At 44.5% G+C, this 20,352-nt stretch overlaps 1 protein-coding gene across 1 annotated transcript in view; it reads right to left on the bottom strand.

Annotated features, from left to right (window-relative positions):
* Nucleotides 1-19,743, bottom strand: part of ST8SIA1 (ST8 alpha-N-acetyl-neuraminide alpha-2,8-sialyltransferase 1) — a 175,349-nt gene extending 155,606 nt beyond the window's left edge. Inside the window, exon 1 of the mRNA XM_019961463.2 lies at nt 19,004-19,743. Within this exon, the coding sequence (XP_019817022.1) occupies nt 19,004-19,239 (236 nt within the window). The 5' untranslated portion in view covers nt 19,240-19,743. The remainder of the gene's footprint in view (nt 1-19,003) is intronic.
* Nucleotides 19,744-20,352: the final 609 nt, after the last annotated feature.

The raw sequence follows: 20,352 nt of genomic DNA, 5'->3' as shown, positions 1-20,352 counted from the left end.
GCTGAGGCACTAGTGGGGATTCTCCCCTACTCTGATGAAGAGGGAGCACCCAAGATAATCAAGACTGGGGGTACCTGGCCAAAGGGGTATCCTTCCATAGGATTGGCTTAAGCCAACACACTTGTTGATCTGTCCCCTCTCGACTAAAAAATATAGTCACAACTTGAATGTACAGAGTTATTTTATTTGGTGGGAATGTTTAGGACTCCCAGCCAGGGAGACAGCATGTCAGTAGCTCTCATAAAACTGCTCCAAAGAGGCAGGAGAGGAATTCAGGCTATATTCCAGTTTGCAACAAAGGGAGCTGGGCAGTCTGAAATCAAAGATCAGGTATCAAGTTAAGCAATTTAGCATTCTATGTATGGGAAGATTCAAGTCTCTGGGCTCACTGAATTCATTCCTTTCATATGCACCTCAGTTATCTGGGGCCAATTCTGTTTCCTTGTTCATCTTGCTTCTTGCATTCCCCCAGCTCCTCAGCAATTACCCTGGTGGGTGGCAGCATCCACTGGATCGTAGTTTAGGGAGCCCTCATTCACAGTTGGAGGCCAGAATTCGAGGCTGGCTGTGATATTTCTTATTTATTGATACGGCAGGAGATATTTTCATTTCACACTCCCCAAGCTTTTATTTCACGACTACAACTGTGAAAGCAAAAGACACTTGCTCCTTGGAAGAAAAGCTATGACAAACCTAGACAGCTTATTAAAAAGCAGAGACATTACTTTGCTGACAAAAGTCCGTCTAGTCAAAGCTATGGTTTCTCCAGTAGTCATGTAGGATGTGAGAGTTGGACCATAAAGAAGGCTGAATGCTGAAGAATTGAAGCTTTTGAACTGTAGTGTTGGAGAAGACTACTGAAAGTCCCTTGGACTGCAAGGAGATCAAATCAGTCAATCCTAAAGGAAATCAATCTTGAATATTCATTGGAAGGATTGATGCTGAAGCTGAAGTCCCAATATTTTGGCCACCTGATGCAAAGAGCTGACTCATTAGAAAAGACCCTGATTGTAGGAAAGATTGAAAGCAGGAGAAGGGGATAACAGAGTATGAAATGGTTGGATGGCATCACCGACTCAATAGACATGAGTTTGAACAAGCTCCAGGAGATGGTGAAGGACAGAGAAACCTGGTGTGCTGAAGTCCATGAGGTCTCAAAGAGTTGGACACGACTGAGTGACTGAACAACAGAGCTTTTAAACAACAACAACAAAGCTTATAAAGTGAAAGGAAAAGGAAATGAAAACCAACTGGCAGCAGAAGAGTGACCCTAAACTATGAGGCAACAGTTGGAAACACTCATGGTAAACCCCCAAAATGAGAGGGAGGGGAGCATGGATGCCTTTTGTGATGTGAGACCTTGATCACCTGCTCAGGATAAAGTGAATCAACTAGGTTGAAAGTTTCACTGTTCCTGGGGCCATGAGGATCCTTTAAGAAACAATACATAATAACTGAGTTTTAGAAGGATGCACAAACTCATCCAGGGGACAAATAGAACAAAACATGAAGGTTTTTCTTCTATCTGGGCATTATGATCATTGCCCAAAACTGAGACCAAAGTGGGCAATAAGTTCCCCATGCTTTAAGTTCAGGAAGCTGCCAGAAGTCAGAGCAGCCACCCCTCTACAAGTCTTGTAAGTGATGGTACCTGACAGAGGAGCAGCACTGGCACCATGCCACTGAGCCACGTTCGGAAGGCGTAGGAGGAATGAGCAGTCCCACTTCTGCCATGATGCCACTGCTTCCCCACTCTACAGAGAGGCTAGATATCCCTCTCCTTCCTTGCCAACTAGGGAAGAAGAGGGGTAGGGGAACAAAAGAACCACTTATCAAGGGCCTGAGGGTCTGCATTAAAAAAGAAACTGTCACTTCATCCCAGATACTTTGATGTGCTGGTCCTGAGCTGTCTGGGAAGAAGAAACAGACATGGAAAGATATGGTGAGGCTGAGGCTGAAAGGTGGTGAAATTCCCTTTGGTATGGCAAGGACAGCATCTTTCTTCCACCTTAGAAGACTTCCCAGCAAGCAAAGGAATAGGGACAATTTGCTCTTAAAAGACATGGGCAAGGACTTCCCTGGCAGTCCAGGGATTAAGAATCACACTTCCACTGCAAGGAGCACGAGTGTGATCCCTAGTCAGGCATCTGAGCCTGAACATGGTGCTCCTGGGAAGGAAAGTTATAACTAACCAAGACAGCATATTAAAAAGCAGAGACATTACTTTACCAACAAAGGTCCATCTAGTCAAAGCTATGGTTTTTCCAGTAGTCGTGTATGGATGTGAGAGTTGGACCATAAAGAAAGCTGAGCACCAAAGAATCGATGCTTTTGAACTGTGGTGTTGAGAAGACTCTTGAGAGTCCCTTGGACTGCAAGGAGATCCAACCAGTCAATCCTAAAGGAGATCAGTCCTGAGTGTTCACTGGAAGGACTGATGCTGAAGCTAAAACTCCAATACTTTGGCCACCTGAAGTGAAGAGCTGAGTCACTGGAAAAGACCCTGATGCTGGGAAAGATTGAAGATGCAGGAGGAGAAGAGGACAACAGAGAATGAGATCACTGAATGGCATCACTGACTCGATAGACATGAGTTTGAATAGGCTCCGGGAATTGGTGATGGACAGGGAAGTCTGTTGTGCTGCAGTCCAAGGGGTTACAAAGAGTCAGACACAACTGAGCAACTGAACTGAACTGAACTGAATGGTGGTATGTAGCAAAAAAAAAAAAAAAAAAAAAAGATGTGGGCAACCCATCAGGGTTCACATGAAAAGCAGCAGTCACCAAGAGACGGACTGTGAAATAGTCTCATTCTCCCTGCACAGAGGGAAGGGAGTAGTTCTCAGGCAGGGGACAGATTGCGGCTCTGCACCAGAGGGTGCCCTGCACACTCCCACCCCAGATGTGTGCATGCATGCTCACTCACTCAGTCATGTTCAACTCTTTGCGACCCTATGGATTGTAGCCTTCCAGGCTCCTCTGTCCATGGGATTCTCCAGGCAAGAATACTGGACCGGGTTGCCATGCCCTCCTCCAGGGGATCTTCTGGACCCAGGAGTCAAACCCAAGTCTCTTCCATCTCCCACATGGGAAGGTGGATTCTTTACGACTAGTGCCACCTGGGAAGCCCTCAAAGCTAGCAGAGGTGGTAGACACACAAGAGGTTTCATTGTGCTTTAAAAGCAACATAACTGAGCTCAATACCAGAATAAGACTATCCCAATAATCAAGGTGGATGTAAATTGATACAGTCTGGCCAGGTTGGTCACAGATCCACTGGCATCCTAAAGGGGCTTAAGGGTGAGGATCAAGCAATAGATTTGACAAGGCATAGTTGGAGCAGTTACCAGGAAAAGAATAAAATGACCATGTTTTTACCCCCAAATTGAGGCTCCCCAATCCCAGTGGACACCTCCTGCTTCCTGCCTCTCCAAGTCCTATTGAGCTCCCTCTCACTATGGCAGCCTGGCCAGAGGAGGGCAGATCAGCTGTTCATCCAACCCAGCTGGCTACTCCATCTCTTTTATTCCATAGTAATTGTTGTGCTTTCCCCTCATGTATCTTTTAGCAATGCTTTAAAGAGCTTTTCCTCTCTGACATCTCATATGTTGCACAGTTTACCCAGAGTCAAAAGATATTATACCACTGAACTGTGTGGAGACCTCTGGGTGCATCTCCCCATGTAGGTCAAAACCTCAGTGGGCCAGAGGAGGAACTTGGGCCTTCTCTGGACTCTGCCGAATACAGACATTATCACAGCTCAGTTCTGAAAGTGAAGGTCAACCGGCATTTGGCTTTCCTCCCAAAAGGAATTGAGAGGGTATTTGGAGACCATGGCTGTTCCTAAAAATACTGTGTGCTTCTATGTTCTCTGCAGGAAGGCCCATGTCCTTCTGACTAACTTCTTTATTTCCAGAGCCTAGCAACAGCACCCAGCACATAGAAAGCACCGAAGAAATATTTGCTGAAGGAAGGAATGAGTGGAGGAGTGAACGAATGAATTGGGAGTGAATATTTATATGACATCAACAAACACTTCTTAAATTTGTAATGACTGTGATGAGGGATCTAAAACAAATTAAAACAAGACTCAATCTCTGACCCTAAAACACCAAAGCAACAATGTGTAAGTTGCTTCAAAAAGGTGCAAGGGGACAAGGACATGGACAGGAATGACAGGCAACGTCAACTCAATCATCATCACTCAACCTCCAAAAACCCAACCCAACCAAATATCATCATGAGGGTTTTGTGCCTTTTTACTGCACCTTCACCCTCCACTCATGTGGTTATGCTCTGCTCCAGATTCAAGCTCAAGAGTTTTAATTTCAATAAACAAGAAAAAAGCTCTTAACAGGGTCAGAAAATACAATTGCTTTAACACAGTTGCAATTTTCCTTGAAAGCTCTATAATGAAGCAAAAGTTCATTTCCCTTTTCTTTCCACTTACTATTATTTAGCCACATTATGCAGCATGTGGGATCTTATTTCCCTGACCAGGGACTGAACCCGAGCCCTTGGCAGTGAAAGTGCAGAGTTCTAACCACTGGACTGCCAGGGAATTCCATTTTCCCCTTTAAATCACAGTTTTATTTAACTGCTTAAGTTCTGGGAAAATGATACAAATGATCTCATAAAGGCAGTGCCTTTATGAGATATAGTTGTTAATCAACTATATAGTTGATTAAACAGTTTTTTATTAGTTGTTAAAACAACTAATATAGCTGTTAAAAAAACAACTATAGTTGATTTACAATATTGTGTTAGTTTCAGATATACAGCAAAGTGTTTCAGTTGTGTGTGTGTGTGTATACACACATATATATATTCTTGTCAGACTCTTTTCTATTTAGGTTATTACTAGATATTGAATATGGTTCCCTGTGCTATATAGTAGGCCCTTGTTGGTTATCTATTTTATAAATAGTAGCATGCATCTTAATTTTAATCCCATCCACCTAATTTATCCCTCCACTCCTTTCCCTTTCATAATCATAAGTGTGTTTTCTGTGTCTGTGCGTCTACTTGCTGGAAAGTATGAAAATGCAAATTCAAAAAGATGCATGAAACCCAATGTTCACACCAGCACTGTTTACAATAGCCAAGATGTAGAACCTAAGTGTCCCTCAATAGATGAATGGGTAAAGAAAATGTGATATAGACACATGTATAATATATATATGTATACACACACACACACACATATTTCTATGATGAAATATTACTCAGCCATAAAAATGAGTGAAATATTGCTATTTGCAGCAACATGTATAGACTTAGAGATGATCATACTAAGTAAAGTAAAGACAAATATTATATGATATCACTTATATGGGAAATCTGAAAAAATAATACAAATGAACTTATTTACAAAATAAGGTACTGCTTTTTAAAACTACATGACAGACCATGCTAATGGGAAGGATAACCATGGCAGATAAAGGTACATGCTCCAGTGCACTAAATAAATTCCTCATAGCTATTAATAGGCCTGCAATGCTCAGTAAGGGAAAACTGCCACTGTAAGTATCCTGTTTTGTGGGAATCTTTCTTAGCTGCTTTGGCTTCTTGAAAATTCCCTAAGGGGAATTTCATCATTTAATGTTAACAATCATTGTATGCCTGACTATTTACACAATTGCTATCCACACTGAAATGGAGGAAAACTCAAATCTGCCCTTTAGCCGAAGTCAAACTTCCTATGCACAACCAAACACACCAGTTATAAAGAACTGATGCTAGTGGGGAAAAACTATCAAGAAACCACTTTTAGAAATTTATACTTAGAAAATAAATAAATACTTAAAGTTATACAAGATGTTCATAAAAGCATTATTTACATAGGTGAGAAATTGCAACATGAATATCCAATGACAGTGGTTACTTAAATAAATTACTCTCCCACAAAAGGAAAATCTTACAGCCATTAAAAAGGGATGATGAAGATCTACATATACTGTTACTACAAAAATATTCACAATGTCCTGTCCAAATTCATTGTATACACACACAGGCATAGAATGAACAGTCTAGAAGAACATATACCAAAATATTAGAAATGTTTCTCTTTGGGTGAATACATGTCAGTCACTTTCACAAATAAAAACAGTATTGCTCTTATCATTAAGTGTCAACTTTGAGAAAGAAGAACTCTTTAAAGAGGCTTTATGATTTTCCATATTCAGTATTTCCCTTGTGGCTCAGACGGTAAAGAATCTGCCTGCAATGCAGAAGACCCCAGTTCAATTCCTGGGTCGGGAAAATTCCCTGGAGAAGGGAATGGCAACCCACTCCAGTATTCTTCCTCGGAGAATTCCATGGACAGGAGGAGTCTGGCGGGCTATAGCTCAAAGAGTCAGACACGAGTAAGTGACTAACACATTCAGTATTCACCATATGTATGAAGAAATTTTAAAAGAATCTAACATATCCTGTCAATATCCTTTTTAAGGATCCTTTTTAAGAAAGTAATTTGTTCCAATAAAAATTTTTTAAAAACATAGGTAAATAATCTTTTTCCAAAATGAAAATCACAAAACTATCACAAGGTTGTAAGTTAAAAATTAATTATATGAGAAAATGTTACAGATATAACACTGAATGATTTTAAAAGGATATAAAACTAAATATACAAAATACATACAATTTAGTATGTATTTTGTATTAGTATCACATGCAAACACAAAAAACTGTTCACAATGAGTACTTCTGAAGGACGGAATTACAAGTGATTGTTTTCTTCTTTTTCCTACATTAAAAATTTTCCTACAGTTGGTATCTTTGACTTCCAAAATCAGACCAATAATAAACATTATAAATTTTTTAAATAAGCATGAAGGATATAAAAATCATGTATACATTTGTCTTATCAATAATTGAAACAAGCACTTGGTTCAAAACAAGCCCTTTCTCATTACATTCACTTGGAAATAAATCTCTGGCTTGCAGTCTGTTACTTAAGCCTTGAATAATGGAGAACTGTAGCTCTGAATTCATTTCGGCTTCCTCCTGGCACCAATTAAAGGAGTGACACAGCTCTTACGGTCTTGGCTGATTCCCTCTCATGCAGTGCCATAGCCAGAAGACAGTCCAACAGAAAGGGGAGAAAATCGGCTGCTTCAAAACTCAGCATGATTACTTAAAACAAACTCTCACCCTTGGAACACATGACTCAATTTCTTAGTGACTTAACTAATGACACTTGATGCAACTGTAAATTCTATAAAATCATAAACCATGTCTAACTTTCATCATGTATCCCAGCACCTAAGTGGCACGCAGGAGGCATTTACTAAATGTAGATAAAGGAATGACTGAATGAATGAATGAACAGGAGATTTATGCCGGGGGCCTGCTCTCTCGCTTAAAATTCTCCTGGCCACTTTATAGCAGCCTTCACTCTAACACTACGGAAGAACGATATCATAAGGTCACATTTTATTGTCATTATTCTATTACTAAAAGTGTAATAACAGGCATAGGATGTGTCTCAGGAAGCAGCATTTCTCATCATTATGGCTTAATAATTAGCAATTATTCAGCACCTAATACTCTCACGGTAAAAACTGCCACCCACAGCTAAGGCTCAGAAAAGCCAGATAAATTTTTCAAGGTCACAAAGTTAATAAATGACAGAATTGGGATTAAAACCTGACTCTCTGGGGCTCTGAAGTCCAGATTCTTTCCAGGTGGGAACAATCATTTTGTCACCTCACCAAGCCAGGCTGAGGATGGCTCCAGACTGTACACTAATTATCTCCCTTAATTAACATCATAAACCTAGGAAGTGGGTTAGCAAAGTACACCATTTTTCAGATGACATAACAAAGGAACTGAGAGGTTAAGCAGCTTGCCCAAGGTCACACAGCTCCCAGAAGAGCCAAAATAGAATGAAAAAGTTAAAAAGGATTTTCCTGTAAATAGATCAACTTCATTGTTAAGGACTGCATTGATGATACATACATAGTCAGCATCACTTCCACAACGATTCACAGTTGTGATGAGAAAAATGACCCTTGAGGAAAAGAAAAAAACGTTTTACTGACTTGCTGCCTAGGCATTTAACAGTATGATAACCCTGCTCACACTCAAGAGTCTGGACATTCTGATTAGGACTCAAGTTTAGGATGCCTGCCATAAGTTCCCTCTTTGCCTTTTCCCAGGCACCTTTTAAAATAACCACTTAAGAGTTTAAGCCCGCGAAAAGTTCCAGTCACCCCCCACCCGCCACCACCTTATAAGTAATAGATGCTTGTTACCCTGCTCTAATACTTTGGCCACGTGACGTGAAGAGCCCACTCACTGGAAAAGACCCTGATGCTGCGAAAGACTGAAAGCAAAACGGGGCAGCAGATGATGAGATGATTGGATGGCATCACCAACTCAGTAGACATTACTCGGAGCAAACTCAGGGAGACAGTGGAGAACAAGGGAGCCTGGAGTGCTGTAGTCCATGGGGTCGGAAAGAATCGGACACGACCGAGCCACTGAACAACAGCAGCAACGCTGCTCTCCTATCTCCTGCTCCTAGCCTGGGACGGAGGGCAGCCCCTCCCCCAGCTCACAGCGCCCCCTGGCTTCTTAGATCTGTAAGTAACATATCTTGGACTCTTCTTTGAGTGTATTAAAACCTTGTCCTAAATCAATTTGACCATGGGTTTCACCTTCCCAAAATGGGAACTGGATACTGACGGAGGTACCTGCCCTCCCAGTGGGAAGCTTATATTGCCTCCTTTAGCAGGTTCCAATCTGTATGTTCTTAGTTTGATACAACAGCTCTGGCTTCCAGACAGAACTCTGTCAGAAGACAAACTGGCCATGCTCTAGACTAACATATACAATTATCCAGTTGATCCAACTAGCTTCCTAAATACCCCTCTGCAAAATTAAGACAAATAGGCTCCCACCTTGCCAAAAAAAAAAAAAAAGACCCTACTTGCAAGGCAGAAGACAAAGGTATTACAAATGTGTCTAATATTTAATTAAAAGTTATAATCACATTAACAAACAAGTAAAATATATATTCTCTCCTAATCTTTTCCCTGAACAAACATACCTATATAACAACCTGGAATGCCAGATTCCAATTTAGGCCTCTCAAATCCCAGAGCATTTCATACTGAAACATGGCAACACAAGGAGAACTTCTCCCCACATGTGTACACATGAATCCCCCTAACCCCGGAGGCAAGTTGTTCTCACAGCCTCCCATTCTTGCAAAGAACTGTTCCTTGTCTGGGGGTCTAGGAGTGCACACAGCAGAGGGGCAAGCCACCCTTAGGATGGAGAAGGGGGAAACGCTCCCTGAGGGCAGGCAGGCTACAAAGACCCCATTGAGCCTTGCCTGACTGAGAAGGGGTGAGATGAGAAAAGAGCCAAGTGAGCTTCCCCAAAACATAGGACACGAAGCACGGGCTCCTCTCGCCAAGGTCTAAGGGGGCAACTGACAGGCTCACATACAAGCTTTCAAAAGACACAGATGCTTATCATAAATCTCCCCAAATGTGTCCCGGGTTCCCTACCCTTCCCTAACCAAGACCTGGCCATCTATCAAAGTACCATTCATTCACTCCTCTTTTGGTAGTCAGAGAATTCACAGTTTGCAGTTTGCATTTCACTGTTAATTGCGTGATGTTTTCTGGATTTCTTAAATCTTGTCAACTGGATTGGTTTTGTTTCTCTAAAGTAGTGATTCCCAAACAGGGGCCATTCTGCCCCCCTCAGGAGACATTTTACTAAGTCTGCAGACATATCTGGTTGTTTCATTCAGTGGACAAAAGACATGGGTGTTGCTGAACATTCTACAATGTATAGGACAGGCTGCCAAAACAGTGAATTATCCAGCCCAGGATGTTAGTGGCTCCCCAGGTGGCGCAGTTTGTAAAGAATCACCTGCCACTGCAGGAGAGACAAGAGACAGAGGTTTGATCCCTGGGTGGGGAAGATCCCCTGCAGTAGGACATGGCAATCCACTCCAGTATTCTTGCCTGGAGAATCTCAAGGGCGGAAGAGCCTGGTGGGCTACAGTCCATGGGGTCGCAAAGAGTTGGACACGACTGAGCGCGCACACACACACACACACACACACACACACACGGGTGTTAGTAGTGCTAAGACTAGGAAACTGTTCTAGAGGAAGAACTCTTAGAAATTACAGAGGATGCTGTTTACTCCTTTGACCCCACACAGCCAAGCAGAATGTCGAACCTCAATAAATCTTTGCAGGTAACTGACTGGCTAACCGGGCCCACTCCTTTATAAAATGTTCATTCACACAGTAACTCAAGCAAAACGAGTGTGACAGTAACCATGCTCAGCTCCAGGTACACAAATATGAAGGAGTTGGCAGAAAAGGCAGACAAATAAACTGGTACTTTTAATACAGCTTGAGAAATTACCAGATACTTATATATATATATATATCTGTTTATGTCTCCCCTCATCAGCCTATAAATCTCCAGGAAAGTAAGGATTCTGTTAAGTTCATTGTTGTGGTTCCAGCACCTTCTATGTTAATAGTGGTAGAAACAGTAGTAGATATTTTGGGTCAGTGGAAATAAATGCAATAATAGGCATAATGTTTTCTTCTTGCTGGTTTTGTCTGGTTTGTTTTAAAGGAGAAGAGTCTAACACAGCCTGGGGGAGAAGGAAGGAAAGCTGCCTTGAGGGAAGTTAATGTGAACCAAGCACTTATTACACTCAGCTCTCAGGACCCTCGAGGGATTGGTTTCAGGCCGCCATCCCAGCTCCCTACCCTCCCACCCCCACCCAGCTCCCAAAATTCCCCAATGCTAAAGTCCCTGATGTACAATGGCTAGTAGAGTCTGCCCTCCATATTTGCGGATTCTGCATCGGAGGATTCAGCCAACTGCGGTCTTGAATTTCAACCCGAAGCTGGTTCAGCCCATTGAGGTGGAACCCACAGATACGGAACCTGTGGATACAAAGGGCCAACTCTATATGCCAGAAACAGCTCTCAGCATTTTCAACGCACTATCTATTTTAAACTCACGACACTTCTACAAAAAGCCAGCCTTTACATGTGAGGAAATGGACCAGGAAGGCCGGTTAGCTCAAGAACAAAACAAACAGTGGAATCAGGATTTGAACACAGCTAACTTCGGAAACTTTGTTCTTAACCACTATTAGGCACTATGGAGACAGAAGTAAGGATTGGCCCCGTGAAGGCTGGACCTCGTGGTCTTGAAAGAAAAGATTCCAGGTAGAAGGCATGGTACAAGCAAAACCAATACAGCCTGGCTTGTTTCAGGGACTGTATCCTTTATCAATCTGACTAAATCATAAAGGGGAATACTGATGAAAGATGATGGCAGAGGAGTAATCATGGCCAGATCGTAAGAGACATCAGCAATGCATCATTTCCCCAAGATTATCAGGGAACAAGCATGTGCTTAGAGTCTAATATCTCTAGGTGGAATCCCAACTCCATCACTTTGTTAATGGTTCTCTCTGAACCTCCATTTCCTCAACTGTAAAACAAAGAACATACAAATATAAAATGGGAACTTAATAAAATAGCTATGGAAAAACAAGATAACCAATACAAGCACTAAGAACAGGAGCTGATACATATCATGAGTCCAAGCAATGTTCATGACTTATTTTTGCTATTTTGGAGAAGGAAATGGCTACCCACTTCATTATTCTTGCCTGGGAAATTCCATGGACAGAGGAGCCTGCAGGGCTACAGTCCATGGGGTCAAAAGAGTCAGACATGACTTACTGACTAAACTGACCCCACCACGGTCATTGCTGGTCAAGTTTTTTCACGTGTGAATCTGCAACATAATGGCAGCTTATTTTCATTAAGCACCAAATTTATGAAACCATTGTCTTCCTAAATGACCTTTGCAGTGAATTCCACGAATTCCACACTTAACAAAGATGAACCTACATTCCATATGCACAGACGTCTGCACCCCGCCTCTCATCCCCTCACTACCACCACCCAATGCCCTTCTGCACTCACCAGGGCAGCTGTGGAAACACCCAAAGCTTCTGGAAACCATAGATTAAACACAAGGACAGAAAGGAACGTGCAGAAAGCTATAACTGCTTAAAGACTTAAAGACTAGCAACTTAAAGACTTTCCAGGCAGGAAGCACACACCTGACCCTTCGCCACCCTTCCGCTCTCACTACTGGTGTCCTCTCTGCCCGGAACATCTTTTGCCCTCTCTCACTACTCCCCCATCCTAACAACCTTCAAGCCTGAGTACAAATACCACTTCCTTTCAGCTTCCCTCCTTCCCCAGAATCAAGCGCCAAGTTCTGTGAATTTCCCCAGCCCTTTGCTTTCTATTTTGACTGTTGCAAGGATCACTTATTAAACAGAGGTACGAAGCAAGCAACGTCCTTTTAAGTGCTATCTGTATGCTATCAGGTAACTTTCACAATAAACCTGTAAGAAATGACTACAAGCCCCATTTTACAAACAGGGATGGTGAAGCTCTGAGAGTTGAACTTACCAGTGGTCATACAACCAGACAGGGAACTCCAAGCATTTGCTGACAGCTCCACAATCTGCTAAATTTTTCACTCTGTTATGCTGTCTCCCTTTAACAGCTCTATTGCCAAGACATTGGTTGATTAAATACATATATGCCTGTCGCACAGGATGACAGCAAGTCCCTTGATGGCAGGGACCAGGGCACATTTATCTTTGTAAACAATGGATAGTACTGTACCCATTTATATAACATTCTTAGGAGAATTAAATCAGACAGGATATTTAAACACTTAACATACTGCCTTAGGAAGCATCATTATGAACAAAGCTAGTGGAAGTGATGGAATTCCAGTTGAACTATTTCAAATCCTAAAAGATGATGCTGTGCAAGTGCTGGACTCAATATGCCAGCAAATTTGGAAAACTCAGCAGTGGCCACAGGACTAGAAAAGGTCAGTTTTCATTCCAATCCCAAAGAAAGGCAATGCCAAAGAATGTTCAAACTACTGCATAATTCCACTCATCTCACACACTAGTAAAGTAATGCTCAAAATTCTCCAAGCCAGGCTTCAACAATATGTGAACCGTAAACTTCCAGATGTTCAACTTGATTTTAGAAAAAGCAGAGGAACCAGAGATCAAATTGCCAACATCTGCTGGATCATCGAAAAAGCAAGAGAATTCCAGAAAAACATCTATTTCTGCTTTATTGACTATGCCAAAGCCTTTGACTGTGTGGATCACAACAAACTCTGGAAAATTCTTCAAGAGATGGGAATACCAGACCACTTGATCTGCCTCCTGAGAAATCTGTATGCAGGTCAGGAAGCAACAGTTAGAACTGGACATGGAACGACAGACTGATTCCAAATCGGGAAATGTCACCCTGCTTATTTAACTTATATGCAGAGTACATCATAGAAATGCTGGACTGGATGAAGCACAAGCTGGAATCAAGATTGCCGGGAGAAATATCAATAACCTCAAATATGCAGATGACACCACCCTTATGGCAGAAAGTGAAGAAGAACTAAAGAGCCTCTTGATGAAGTGAAAAAAGGAGAGTGAAAAAATTGGTTTAAAGCTCAACATTCAGAAAACTAAGATCATGGCATCCAGCCCCATCATTTCATGGCAAATAGATGGAGAAACAGTGGAAACAGTGTCAGACTTTATTTTGGGGGGCTCCAAAATCACTGCAGATGGTGATTGCAGCCATGAAATTAAAAGACGCTTACTCCTTGGAAAGAAAGTTACGACTAACCTAGACAGCATATTAAAAAGCAGAGATATTACTTTGCCAACAAAGGTCTGTCTAGTCAAGGCTATGGTTTTTCCAGTAGTCATGTATGGATGTGAGAGTTGGGCCATAAAGAAAGCTGAGCACTGAAGAATTGATGCTTTTGAACTGTGGTGTTGGAGAAGACTCTTGAGAGTCCCTTGGACTGCAAGGAGATCCAACCATCCCATCCTGAAGGAAATCAGTCCTGAATATTCATTGGAAGGACTGATGCTGAAGCTGAAACTCCAGTACTGTGGCCACCTGATGCAACAAGCTGACTCATGTGAAAAGACCCTGATACTGGGAAAGATTGGAGGCAGGAGGAGAGGGAGACGACAGAGGATGAGATGGTTGGATGGCATCACCGACTCAATGGACATGAGTCTGAGTAAACTTCAGGAGTTGGTGATGGAAAGGGAGGCCTGGCATCCTGCAGTCCATGGGGTCGCAAAGAGTCGGACAGGACTGAGCAACTGAACTGAACTGAACATAGTGCCATGTGCATAACAGGGCCTAATAATTCTTTGGCTTTGCTGACACTGTTACCACATCAGGTGCCAAGAATAAAGCCTTGCATGTAAACCTGGAACAGAAGCCTATTTCTGAGAAACAAACACAATGGGTAAGGACCTGACAGAAGAGACAAATGCCACTCTCCTCATGCTACTTAAGGACCTTCCAAGTGGCTCAGCAGTAGAGAATCCACCTGCCAATGCAAGAGATGCAGGAAACGAGGGTTCAATTCCTGGATCAGGGAAGATCCCCTGGAGAAAGGAATGGCAACCCACTCTGGTATTCTGGTCTGGGAAATCCCATGGACAGAGGAGCCTGGTGGGCTGCAGTCCATGGGGTCCCAAAGAACAGGACATGACTGAGCACACAACACAGAACATACTACCTGACTGTTTAATCAGAAGCAGCACGAGTTGCCTAGAAAGTTTAAGTTTCTGTGATAGGGTGAACTGATTTATGTATTTTCTACCGCTATGTGGATGAGAGGGAAACTTTCTGTTTAGCAACACTCCTAAAGCTTGGTTGCTTTCTTGCTGCTCCTCATCCTCAGGGGGGATTTGTCAAAGTTCCCCTCTGAGGGATCAGCACTTAACAAGCTCTAAGCTTGGAGAAGAAAATCACAAAAGTAAGTGGAAGCACAAAAGGCAAAATGGAATCTGAAATTCTGATGCTTATAAACCTAAGCAAACACTTTCTTTTGTCCTCACAGGATTTTACAAGACTTAAAGACCATCCCATTCTTTCCTCATATGTTTTTGTCAGTCACCACCCAGGAGGAGGTAAGCTGTCTCAGAGAAAGCAGCTGTCCATCCTGTCCACTGCTATCCTAACTCATATCCAGTGCACTGTAGTCACTCATTAAATATGGGTTGACTGACTGGCTGCAATTATTTGCATGTGTGTGTATATGAATACGGGCTTCCCAGGTGGCTCAGTGGTAAAGAATCACCTGCAATGCAGGAGCCGCAGGAGCTGTGGATTCAATCCATGGATCAGGAAGATCCCCTAGAGGAAGGCATGGCAACTCACTCCAGTATTCTCGCCTGGAGAAACCCATGGACAGAGGAGCCTGGTGGGCTACAGTTCATAGCATCACAAAGACGTAGCGTGCATGCACACATATATGAATATATGTATTTATGTCAATACATATACATACATCATTCCATGGTTTATGGATAAATGTGTGTATATCCCCACACATATGTGTACATTGTACATTTATGTACACGTGTTTGTATTTGTGCAGAAGATTTGTCAGACTGGAAAACACAGATACCTGTTTGCCAAAGTTGTGTCTCCTTAACACAACAAAGGCTTCTGGCTGACCTGTTTCATATTTAACAAACATATGACAAATGTCATAGCTCACAATGCTTCCCTCATAGCTCAGTCAGTAAAGAATCTGCCTGCAATGCAGGAGACCCCGGGTTGATTTCAGGGTCAGGAAGATCCCCTGGAGAAGAAAATGGCAATCCATTCCAGTATTCTTGCCTGGAGAATCCCATGAATAGAGGAGCCTGGCAGGCTACAGTCCATGGGGTCGCAAGAGTTGGACACGACTTAGCAACTAAACCACCACCACATGACAAACGTAGACAGTGTATTAAGAAGTAGAGACGTCACTCTGCCAACAAAGGTCCGTGTAGTCAAAGCTATGGTTTTTCCAGTAGTCATGTATGGATGTGAGAGCTGGACCATAAAGAACGATGAGCGCCAAAGAATTGGTGCTTTTGAACTGTGGTGCTGGAGAAGACTCTTGAGAGTCCCTGGGTGGCAAGATCAAACCAGTCAATCCTAAGGGAAATAATTCTGAATATTCATTGAAAGGACTGATGCTGAAGCTGAAACTCCAATACTTTGACCACCTGATGCGAAGAGCTGACTCATCAGAAAAGACCCTGATGCTGGGAAAGATTGAGGGCAGGAGGAGAAGGGTACAACAGAGGATGAAATGCTTGGATGGCATCACCGACTCAATAGAAATGAATTTGAGCAAATTCCGGGAAATGGTGATGGACAGGGAGGCCTGTCGTGCTGCAGTCCATGGGGTCACAAAGAGTCAGACACAACTGAGCGACTGAACAACACTACTATATACATACTAATGATCCAGATGTTAAAAAATCAATTAATCATTCAGAGTAGAAAAAAAAAAGACTTAACAAACAATGATATTTTGACTATCTTTCAAAATCCTCCTCCCTGTTTATTAGCTTCAGTGTAAAGTGTCGGGGTTGGGTGGGGAGGGCAGTGGGGCATATTAGGACTAATAATGATTCTTTGCAAATCTGCCAGGTGAAACATTCCAAGTTCTTTTGGCCTGGCCAAGTGCCCTTATTTAAGTTGTAACATATACAACTTACAATTTATAACAACTGGAATGATACTACTGACTGATTATATGTGCCAGACACTGGGCAGTGTTGGTTTTTTTTTTTTTTTTTTCCTATTTAAACTTTACACCAACTCTGCCAGGTAGATGTTATTATCTCCATTTATTCATAATGAAACTAAAACTCAAAAAGATACAGTAATTTGCTGAAGATACTCTGCTGTTTACCTAGTCATGGCAGTCTAGGATAAACTCAGGATTCGACTCTGAAGCCCAAACTCTTTTTCAGCTCGCCAAGCTCTTCTGTCCATAGGATTCTCCAGGCAAGAATACTGGAGTGAGTTGCCATTCCCTTACCCAGGGGATCTTCCTGACCCAGGGGTCAAACTCAGGTCTCCTGCATGGCAAATAGATTCTTTACTGCCTGAGTCAAGCAGCATGCATTCAACGGTACCTCTTACACAGTTTTATAAATACTAACTTTGAGGGACATGTGTTCAGGCAGTTTTTATTTGTTGTCCTTGTTCAGTCGCTAAGTCGTGTCCGACTCTTTGCGACCCCATGGACTGCAGCATGCCAGACTTCCCTGTCCTCCACTATCTCCCTGAGTCTGCTCAAATTCATGTGGATTTTCATAAGTAATTCTCTGCACAGAGAGACTAGCCCACATGCCAGCCAAGCACACTAAACATCACCCCAGGCTACAGACAGCAAGAGGCAAGTGTGTCTCAGGAACAACCCGCCTGGGCTTCTCAGAAAATGAAGCATTTTCCTCTTGATGATGTCCTCCGAAAGAAATCCAGTCTCTAACAGAGCTTCATTCTTACTCCTCCTATACAAAAAAATGGGCTCATTCATTGCAAACGAATGGGAAGTTCTGAACTCATTTCCTTATAGTACTTGAAATGAAAGTGCTTTCTGTCTTTAGAGCAAAGAACTGCTGCATGCTATGCCCTTTGAGTAAAACAATCAATATCGTGAAGGTGAGAGAAAATGAGCTCTTATATATTTTTAAGGGGAGTGGAGTTATTTTTAAACTTAATGATAGCAGAATTCTGAAGAGAGCAAAGGAAATTCCCAGTTTAGAGAATTCCGCTGCCTTTCCCTGCAAGGATTGGCTGTTACCTCTTTGACCTTCTTTTCAGGAGCAGGCCTGAGAAAGGGAGGGAAACCATATGTTTTCAAAGTTTGTTTGTTTTCTTGTTTAATTTACAGATGTTTCTGAGCATTTGTAACAGCTGTGAAACTGTTTCAGTTGGTTCTCACCTGGCCCTATACTCCTTTGCTCCGCATAGGAAAGCACTGTCTACCCCCTCCATATCCCTAGACCGCAACCATCCCTGGAAGAGCCAAGGGCATCATCTTCAGCTGAAGGGACTGAAGGTGAAAGGGGCCCCTGACAGTGAGAGAAGCACCAGGGTGTCCCTTCAACATGACCAGGAGGACTGAGAAGCAGCAGAGGGAAGCAGGTCAGCCTTACCTCCAGTCTTCCCGCACAGTTCCTCCTGCCAAGAACTCATTTTTAGACCCTTAGGCTGAACGTCCCAGAAAGGAAGGGAAACTTCGACCTCTGAGTGATCCTCAGAGTTCTGATTTCCAAGCTGGTTTTAGTTCTGTGTGTTTTCTGAGTTCAACCCCCTGCCTAAAGCAATCTCCCGGTCACCAGAAGACAGCCACCGTGTAAGCGGAGCAAAATTGCTTTATGTGACAAAAATTTCAGCCCTGATCCCGCAAAGGTACCTGACCTTGGGGGAAATTAACTCCTCCTTCTCAAGATTTAGTTTGGGGGGCGGAGAGGGTACAATGAGGATATAATATCCATTATTAGAAAGTTGATAAAGCCCCAATAAAAATCACCTAGTCCCTGACTCTTTAGCAGATAGGGTTATCAACGAGTGTCCTGTGTTTATTATGGGCTCACTGCACAAAGCAGCGGAGCCAGGCTGGGTGTCCATGTTTTCACTGTCCACGACTCCCTCGTTAGTGACTTCTCTTACCAACCATTCATCAAACCCCAGGAAGATGCCTGGTACCTGCTTCTAGTTCTCCACTGCTCTGAACTTCTACAGAGCCTAAGATACATTCTCATTAAGTTCAAGGGACAAAGTTAGCCTAGCTTTTTCTTCTCCTCGGTCATCGGCAAATCGCTACCAGTCAGGCTTGGGAAGAAAGGCGAAAAGACTTTTCATGGCCAGGGCAGGTGTCCGCACATCTCTGGGGGTTAAGGGCTGGGGAAGGGCCCCCTGACTACCGTCTCCAGGTTGGGGAACGACAAAGAAAGGGCAGAAGGATAAGAAGATCCGGAAGAAAGGGCCGCTGCGAGGCAGTCCTCTCCGGTGACCCTGTCCTCGGCGCCCCGGGGAGGAAAGGACACGAGTGGGGTGGAGCCGCGAGGGCAGGAGTACCTGAAGATTCCGGCGGCCGTCCGGTTCCTCCTCCACGCAGTGCCCTGTTGCAGGACTCCCTGCACGATCTCCTTCTCGTCCGGCAGCCGATAGACAGGGAAGACGTAGAGCCAACAGAGGACCACAACGCAGAGGGCACTGGCTCCCACGGGCAGCCGGGTCCGCGGGAACTTCCACGCCAGGACGGCCATGGCCCCTCTGGATGTGTGTCGCCGGGCCCGCCCGCAGGGGCTCATTGCAGCTCCGGGGTCCCGGGGTGGGGGTTGGGGGCGAGGGCCGGAGCCTCAGCACCAGGCTAGGCGCAGCGGCAGCGGCGGGTTCCCCCCCCGCCGGCCCTCCATTCACACACACCTTCCGCTTTCTTGCACGCACTGGGACGCCCGCTCCTTGGGCGCCCAGGACCCCAAAGGTCAGCGCAAAGATGTTTTTTTCCAATGCAACTTTTTCAAGGATATCTTGCTAGGGTAAGTAGCCGGGGAGCAAGTCACGAGCTACGGCCATGGTCGTTTCTCCCTGCAGAAGGCGGGCGCCGGGGTCTCCGAGAGCGCGGGGACAGGGGGTGGGGGGCGGCGGCGGGGTGTTGCTCCCGCCGGTTCTGCAGCATCACCGTCTCCCTCGGCGTGGGTCCGGGGAGAGGCTCGGCTCCCTCCCAGACATATGGCCCGCGGCGTCCCCTTCCGAGCGATGCTCCTGCGCCCTTCGCCGCCTCTCCCCGCCTCCCGCTCTGCTGCGCCGCCAGGCACCCCCCCGCCCGCCCCACGCCGCCCCCTAGACGCGCCAAGTCCTTGGAAATTTCCACGGCGGCCGGGACCGCTAGCCCGCCCCGGGCTTCTCCTCCTGGCTTGCCAGGACCCCCGCTCCCCACCCCTCCCGGAGAAGAAAAGAACTCGCTCTCATCAGTGAATTCAGCGGCGCGCCGCAGCCTTCCGCGGCGCCCGGGACTTCGCAGACACACGCCCGGGGATTGGTGGAAATCAAGGTCTCCCCTCCTTCCCCCACCCGCAAAATTGCCTCTTTTGACCCGTTCAGATCCGCGACGCTCGGCTGGAGAAAGAACCCCCCTCTCCTGCTCTGGTCCCTCCGGAGGTAGAGGCAAACAATAAAATAAAAACAATAAATAATAACCCCCCTCCCCCAAAATGTATATATTCAAATCCCTGAGCGTGGCCGAAGCTGGCGGACAGTCTGACCCTCCGACACGCAGCCGGCTCGCTGGGGCTGTCACCCCGCCGCCGTCACGCTCGGCTCTCTCTAACTGGTTGGTTATTAACCCGCAGTGAGGCGCGAGGAGGCCGGCGGAGACTGAGTCCTTGCTGGGCCCCCACCCCCATTCCCCGGTCCCAAAGCCG

Source organism: Bos indicus, chromosome 5, assembly GCF_029378745.1.
Source record: "Bos indicus isolate NIAB-ARS_2022 breed Sahiwal x Tharparkar chromosome 5, NIAB-ARS_B.indTharparkar_mat_pri_1.0, whole genome shotgun sequence".
NCBI lineage: Eukaryota > Metazoa > Chordata > Mammalia > Artiodactyla > Bovidae > Bos > Bos indicus.
The sequence above is the reverse complement of the archived record's forward strand: the minus strand, read 5'-3'. Positions and strand labels throughout refer to the sequence as shown.